Here is an 8,405-nt window from a genome sequence, read left to right as displayed (position 1 = left end):
TCTATATATATATATATATATAGAGATAAGTGTTCCTACACGGCCGTGTAGATAAGCTTATCTACTCCTCCCTTTTAAAAGTACAGTGGGCCCACACATTGTGGATGATCCAAAGCATTCATTTGATAGGTCTTATCATAGATAGGGTGTGCCCAAAAAATCAGCACCAAAGGGTCATCCTAGCCCTTCGTTTTGTTGGGCCTTGTAGAAACAGAATGGACGCATCTTACGCATCTTACACAGTGCGTCCATTCTGTTTCTACAAGGCCCAACAAAACGAAGGGCTAGGATGACCCTTTGGTGCTGATTTTTTGGGCACACCCTATCTATGATAAGACCTATCAAATGAATGCTTTGGATCATCCACAATGAGTGGGCCCACTGTACTTTTTAAGGGAGGAGTAGATAAGCTTATCTACACGGCCGTGTAGGAACACTTATCTCATATATATATATATATATATATATATATATATATATATATATATATATATATATATATATATATATAGAGGAATAAGATTGTACGCTCGACCGTACCTAAAGTTAGGTACGGTAGAGTGCCAAATCACATGGGTCCCACATTTTTGGTGAGCATCTAAACCATTCATTTGCAAGGGCCCATCATAGATAGGGTGCATACCAAAAATCAGCTCCATAGGATCATCCTAACCCATCCATTTGTGGAGGCCAAAATGGACAGACAGTGTTTGTCCACAAATCTGCCCATTTTGGCCTCTAGTTTTGGAGGGGTTAGGATGATTCAATGGTGCTGATTTTTGGTATGCACCATATCTATGATGGGGCCTTGCAAATGAATGGTTTAGATGCCCACCAAAAATGGGGGACCCATGTGATTTGACACTCTACCGTACGGTCGAGCGTACAATCCTTTTCCTCATATATATATATATATATATATATATAGAGAATAGAGTTCCTAAGGTGTCACCTCATATAGCTTATATGAGGTGGCGCTTAAAAACATAAGGGCCTACTTTGTTTGGATGATCCAAAGCATTCATTTGATAGGCCCTCACATAGATAGGGTATGCCCAAAAAATGAACTTCATAGGATCATCCTAACCCTTCCATTTGTGGAGGTTGAAATGGATGGGTATAAACCTCCATAAATTTGCCCATTTTTAACCTCCATAAATGGAAGGGTTAGGATGATCCTATGGACCTGATTTTTTGTAGGCACCATATCCATCTAAGGGCCTTTCAAATGAGTGGTTTGGATCACCCCAAAAATGTGGGCCCCTTATGTTTTGTGAGCGCCACCTCATATAAGCTATATGAGGTGACACCTTAGGAACTCTATTCTCATATATATATATATATATATATATATATATATATATATATATATATATATATATATATATATAAAAAAATTTTTATCACGTTTTTTATTAATATTACCACATTTTAAACCCGTTTTTCTTTACTCACATTCTTTTTGCCAATCTCATTTTATTTCATGTATTTTTCATCCATATTTTTTAGCTCCTATGTTTTAAATTTGTCTTTGTGGCCTCACATCCATGATCATTATGTTCCGCTAACTAGGGCCTGCCCTGAAGGACCGGTGAAATTAATGTCGGTTCCCTTTAAATGATGTGGGGTCCATTAGAAAGGGAAATCATATATTTGCCCATTTTTTTAAAAACTTGGGACAGCCCCCTCCAATGTAAAAGAGAAGTCACGAATACACTAAAGGGGGTTCTCTCGAGTAAAAAATATTAAGAGGCGAATATGACATGGCATGTCAAGACTTTTTCGGATTATGTCAATTCCCAAAAAAAAAAAAATGGCATGAGCCCATCACTCCACATGGAGATTACAACTTATGACTAGGTATTCTACTTCCAAGGCTTGTCTGAAAGGCAATTTCTTTGTATAATTGTATTTAGGGAATTGATATATTTGCCCCTTTTCTTCCCTGGGCCACCCTCTTATGAATTATGACTACTTTTTTACAAGGTTTAAAATTTCGGTTTCGGTACTTGAAATTCGAAATTTCAAAATTTGGGTCGAAATTTGGTACAAAACACGAAATGAATATTTTATTTAAAATATTAAATTAATATTAAAAAAACAGTTTTTTTGGGTCAAATTTCGGAAAAACCGAAATTTCGGCCGAAATAAATGATCGTTTCGGTTTTGGTCAATTTCGGTGTCGGTAATTTCAGATTTCGGTCGAAATTTTAAACCATGCTTTTTTACACTAGAAGGGCTGGCCCAGGGAAGAAAAGGGGGAGAATATATATATATATATATATATATATATATATATATATATATATATATATATATATATATATATATTTCCCTTGGTATTTTTTCTTAAACTAATCAACATAATAATTTGATGAAAACCATGGAATGAGTGGAGTCAAGTCATTTGCCATTTGGGTTGCTATAACCTTACCTCTCATGTCAACAAACTTCTTTTCTATTTTGCTTCGGCAACATCCTCAAACCGATGGCATATGGTTCACACCTTTCAATGATAGCAAAATGTTACTAAAGTTCTTTCATGGGTTTGAATATTGGGACTAAGAGTCCTACTTGGATTGCAACCATAACGCTTTTTCCAAATACAGTTGAATACAGTGGCCAATAGTCAATTGTATTGGGATTGGTGGTTAATAGAAGTAGCAAAAAATTGTCAAGGGGAGAATGATTATACAAGAGGCATTTACCATATGAGAGGACGTGAATGTGGAATGTTGGTTTCTTTTTTCTTTTTGTTTTTTTTTTGAACATCTGTTTGCACTTAGGTGAGGATTTAAGTACAACATTTAGATCCAAACGATGTCCATTGGATCCATATCCTAAGTTCCGAAATTATTTTTGATCCTGCATGACCTAGGCATAGCTACAGAATCCGACATGGGGTCCTACATCCGAATTGAAGTTGCAAATGTATGAAAATACCTTTCATGTTTTTGTTCATTTATTTATTTTTTGGTAGGTAAGCTGGGATTGAATCTTTGACCTCCGGTTTGATGAACAAAGCCTGAAACATTGAGCTAGAGCCTCTAGTTCAACCCCTCAAAGGGAGGGGTGCAACAAGGGGGATTTCTCAGGAGGTCAGGCATCATAGTACTACTCTTGTCCAATCATGCTTAACTTCGGAGTTTTAATGGGATCCAATACATTTGCACCATTATTTTTTGTTCATTTATGCTTATTTAATGGAGGGTACTCTTTTGTTCAACTTATAAAAACCTAACGACAAACACCAATTTATTTTCTCACTTTTCGTTTCGATGACCCTTCCTCGCTCTAAAAACCCCAACTCTGGATGCATGGTCTGATTCTAAATAGATCATGACCCAGACTCAAAAAATGGGACCCCAACAAATACTCCCAAAAGGATCTGACTGACAAGGGATCTGAACCGATCATGATCAGCACATGGGTAGAACCGATCTGCACCCTTAAAGACAAGCTATTTAGGTAACAACAAAATCATTTAGGTAGGGTTGATCACCAGTCTAGCATAATTGGCATAAAATATTGTATATATTATCTATATTTTGAAGGTAGTATCTTTTAAGTTGAGCGTTATTTTCATTAAGTTAAACAAACATGTAAGCCAGAGGCTCACTAGCACCTGTCCAAAACATTGTTGGCCATCACAAATCCAGCCTATTGCCCTCGATCCGACCCATATTGGATGATTGGGCCATTGATAGAGCATGGTGAGAAAGACATCCTACCACTGTCTTTAAGCCGATACCTTTTGGATGCCTCAATCTTGCAAATGAGACTTAGTTCGGCATCAGACCTGAACCTACTGGGCCATCCCGGGTCATCTTGTGCTTGCCCATCATACTCGATCACCAAACACATAATATGACACATGCGTATTAGATCATAATCGTTTTAGTTCAAGAAAAGATTGATCTCTTCCAAATAAGCTTTTCCTTAATCAAGAGTGCTAGTATCATTAAACCCAAGCCATCGTTTTGTTGTAAAATTGGCAAAGTGCAGTGTAACTCGTCGTTCATAATCATGGAAAGAAAAATGATGCCGAGTGATAAACTTACCTCTCTTTTAACCAGGGCCACGTTCACTTGTTTTCCTAGGAAAGGAAAAGAAAATGTTTCCCGGGAATCTGACGTGGCATTAGGAAAAGAAATCCAGGGAATCTGTGCAGGAAAAGGTTTTCCTGGACTATTTCTGGACTGTTCACTTGCGCAGGAAAGGTTCCCAGGGAAAACGAAATCCGTGTGTTTTTGGTCGAAAATAAAAAGGGGGGGGAATGGGCCTTTCCATGTCATTTTTTGACTTATTGCAGAAATTCCATATGTGTAATTCTATTTTCCCTGGAAAGCAAGTGAACACCAGAATTCTGTCTTGTCAAGGAAAAAAGAGGCTGTTTTTCAGGGATTCGCTTTCCAGGGAATGCAAGTGAACAGTTAGTGTTTTTATGACATCTTTCCATAGTTACTGAACGTACTAAATGGGTGGCCCTTGTAAAATTAAGGGCGAATTTATCATTTACAAAATGATTAGGTGCAACTCATTTGATTAGCGAAGAATCATATAATTGGCACTTAAGATGGTTGATCAAATGGTTTACCCCATAATGAATGACCATGATGTATCTATAATGGTGGGCCCACCAACTTTTTTTTTTTTGCCAAAAATAGGTTGTGAAATGTTTTGTTTTAGAGCCCAATTTACTAAGGGGAGTGATAAATCGATCCCCATATATCTTAAATCGACCCCTATGTGTCTTTCTCTCTCTAACCCAGAGGAGAGAGAAAACCAAAAAGGGGGTCAATTTAAGATATTTGGGGGTCGATTTATCACTGCCCTTTTCTAATCCTCATCTTAGCATTAAACATTAATCCACATTTCTCATTGGTGCAATAAGGGCACACGTCGTTAAACCTGCACAATTTTTAGTTTATTTATACCTTGACTACTAATCTAACTTTAGGTGCCAATAATGACAAAAGCAAAAAAAAAATCACAAAAATGAGATTCTTCAGAGGGACTCAAAGTCGCTTCGAAACATTCTCATCAATACTTTTCCGCCCTCTTAATTGGATAAGAATGAGAACTCTGATGAACAGCCCCTTAAAATTGACTTAATTAATTAATAAAACATGGCCCACAGCTTCTTCCAATGGGTGGGACTGGATTTAAATGTATTTGGACGAAAATATTTTGAGAAAAAAAAAAAAAGTTAAGAAAATTGCCGAGTCAACTCAGTTCATGATGATTCAACTGGCTAATCTAAGCTATTAAATCACAAATAATAAGTTTTGCTAGAGACACCCCCTTCCATTCACAGCCGTTGATTTTGTAGGTAAGTGGAGATCAGAGCCTATGATTTGGCAGGTACACCACCATTGGAACTCCTGATTAGGGGTGCAACTTGGGTTGGGTTGAACCCGATTTTTGGGCGGGTTGGGTTGACCAAATCCGGGTTGGGTTCGGGTCCAGCTTGGGATTTGGCAACCCGAACAAAATTCGGGTTGGGTTGGGTATCAGGCAACCCAACCTGACCTGTAACCCGACAAAGAGTAATACACATTTTTTACTTTTTGTACTTTGTAGTTTTTGACGTTTTGTTGTTTCTTTCTATCCTTTGCAAATATATATAATAGATACTTATCAAAAACAAAAAGTAAAGGGCTAAAGTCACTAAAGTAAAAATCTTAACCTAGAAGAGATCTCAACCGCAAGATTGAAGCATGCAAAAATCAATTGATTGGATGATCTCAACCTTCTTTTTCTGGACTAAAACACTCGCATATCCTTGTGATTGTGATTTCCTCGCATCATTTTCAGTTATTTAATATGTGCATGCGTTCTAGTAGTGTTTTACTGTTTTTTTCCTTTGGTTTTGAACTTGGGTGCCATTTCCCTTACTAAATATCTCACTTGAAATGTCTAAACCCGACCCAACTTGGGAATTCGGGTTGGATTGGGTTGGGTTCGGGTTAGGGAAAAATCAATTTGGGTTGGGTTGGGTTAGCCATCCTGGGTTGAAAGTCGGGTTGGGCTGGGTTAGGGTTGGAGGTTGAGATCCTCGGGTTGGCCTCAACCTGACCCAACCCGACCCGAGTTGCACCCCTACTCCGAGTTGCACCCCTACTCCTGATTCATCCAACTAATTGAGTCCAATGTTTAAGTACTTCAACTTTTATGATTAACGTAGTCAATTTTTCATTAGACAAGATATTGTTTACTTAAGCCCTGTTCGGATTGCAAGAAAATTTTTCTGAGAAAACTTTTTCTTTCCACACTTTAGAGGGAAATGGTATAATCTTAAAGGAATTTGATAGGGTCCACCGCAAAAGGCATTTCGCAGCTGGTCTGTTGCATGTCAACCAGCCACCTCGTGAATGAAGAGAACATCTTTTGTCTCCAATCATGAGGTGGCTGGTCTGACATGCGACAGACCAACCGCGAAATGCCTTTTGCGATGGATACCAGCAATTCCCTATCTTAAATTGTAGTCAATCTTTCTTCCGTGCGGAAAAAAAAGTTTGAACTTTTAAAACTATTATTCTTTCCAATTTTTTCTAGGAAAATCCTGCAATGGGCCAGAACATGGACAACTATAAGTACTCTACCAAGATAAAACCGAGTCAACTCGAAATGAGTCATGACTCGATGAGTTTCTTACTTCTGGCCGGGTCTTGAAAATTTTCCTTCCCACACACTCATTTATCCCCTTCCTGATAGGGAAATGATATCAGCACAGCCATGTATTGATATTTTCACCAACTCATCTTGTCTGTCAAAAGGTAATTAAAGCTTCCAAATAGTTCACACAAAAGGGAAAAGACAGGCTAGGTTTGTGCAATTATTAAACCCTGGTTGTGCTGATATGATTTCCCTTCCTGATATTTTCATTAGAAGACTTTAACCAATATGGGTCAGAAACCTAACCCTAGATTAAAACCATGGTTAAAAAATGTATGGTTAAGAAGAGACACTTGTCTTGTATTCCCACCTCCCACGATCAAAGATCTTTATTACACACAACCTCATCTCTCTCTCCTTCCCCCTCTCTGACCTGCACCTGCACCTGCACCTGCCACCTTCACCCATCTCTTCTCTTCACCTCCCAACCAAATTTCCAAACCCTAACCGTAACCTTAACCTCCATTAAGACCGAAACATCAAGAACCAAAATAAAAACCCACCCCCTAAATGTTCCAACACCCACCCCCTAACACCCCTACATCCCCATGGAACTGACCTCCAATCCCACTGAATCCGAATCCGAACCCAAACCAAAACCCACAAACCCTATATCCTTCTCAAATGGTACCCTAAAACGCCATTCGGACCCACCAAACCTAACTCCGGCCCGAACCCATTACAAAGAGTGTCTCAAAAACCATGCTGCAACCCTAGGAGGCCATGCCTTAGATGGGTGTTGTGAGTTCATGCTCTCTCCTCTCTCTTCTCCCTCTGACCCTACATCGCTAAAATGCGCCGCGTGTGGTTGTCACCGTAATTTTCATCGGCGTACAGATGATGATAATACTGATGAGGAAAATGAAAATCCTACAGAAATAAAATACCCCCCCAAAATTCCAATATCCACCCCCCTTTCACCTTTGGCTTCATCTTACTTCAATTCTGCACCTCAGATGTTGCTTGCGCTTAGTACCGGAGTTTCTGCCGGCGGGGAGAATCCGGCAACGCCGAGCCCGGCGACTAGGAAGAGGTTTAGGACTAAGTTTAGTAGGGAGCAGAAGGAGAAGATGTATTTGTTTTCTGAGAAATTGGGGTGGAAAATGCAAAGGGAAAATGAGACGGTGGTTGAAGAATTTTGCAATGAGATTGGGATTGGGAAAGGGGTTTTGAAGGTTTGGATGCATAATAATAAGAATACTTTTGTGAAGAGGGATGTGTTGATGAGTAATAGCAATAATAATCAGAATGGGAATGGGAATACTCATCTCCTGAATGGGTCTTCTTCTTCTTCTTGATAAGGAGGATTTTTTTTTTTTTTTTTGGTTTTGTGCTTTGTTTTAGTGAAGTGGGGGAGGAGAAGGAAATTGGGGAGACTTGTTTTAGTGATTTTATGGAAATTTGCTGTTGTTGGGAAATTTTAGTGCATTTTTGTGTTGTGGGTGTTTTTTGGGTTCTTGATTAGCAGTCTTTTCTGCCTTTCTTTTCTTTGTGATGGCATTTGGATGCGCATCACCCATTTAATGATAAAAATAGGAAGTATGGAAACCACCCTCTGTGATCAATGGTTCTTCTTCTTAATGTGTTGTTAAACTTAACAGGGATTAGGGTTTTGCTTTACCACCCCCCCTCTCTCTCTCTCTCACTTAATTTTTCTCTTAATTTTTTTCTTGGCACAATTATGATGCAAGTGTTTTGGCTTTTGGGTTGCATGCCTTCCCTTTTCT

At 38.7% G+C, this 8,405-nt stretch overlaps 1 protein-coding gene across 1 annotated transcript; it reads left to right on the top strand.

Moving 5' to 3' along the window:
- Nucleotides 1-6,984: 6,984 nt before the first annotated feature.
- On the top strand, nucleotides 6,985-8,115 carry LOC143889642 (zinc-finger homeodomain protein 9-like). The gene has a single exon (XM_077393921.1). It carries the CDS (start codon nucleotides 7,227-7,229, stop codon nucleotides 7,974-7,976), a length of 750 nt encoding a protein of 249 aa, XP_077250036.1. The 5' UTR covers nucleotides 6,985-7,226; the 3' UTR covers nucleotides 7,977-8,115.
- The last annotated feature ends 290 nt before the right edge of the window (nucleotides 8,116-8,405 follow it).

Source organism: Tasmannia lanceolata, unplaced genomic scaffold, assembly GCF_043159265.1.
Source record: "Tasmannia lanceolata isolate RefF3 unplaced genomic scaffold, GAP_Taslan_0.1 ptg000013l, whole genome shotgun sequence".
Classification (NCBI taxonomy): Eukaryota; Viridiplantae; Streptophyta; class Magnoliopsida; order Canellales; family Winteraceae; genus Tasmannia; species Tasmannia lanceolata.
Note: the sequence above shows the minus strand (reverse complement) of the source record. Positions and strands in the feature narration are given on the sequence as shown.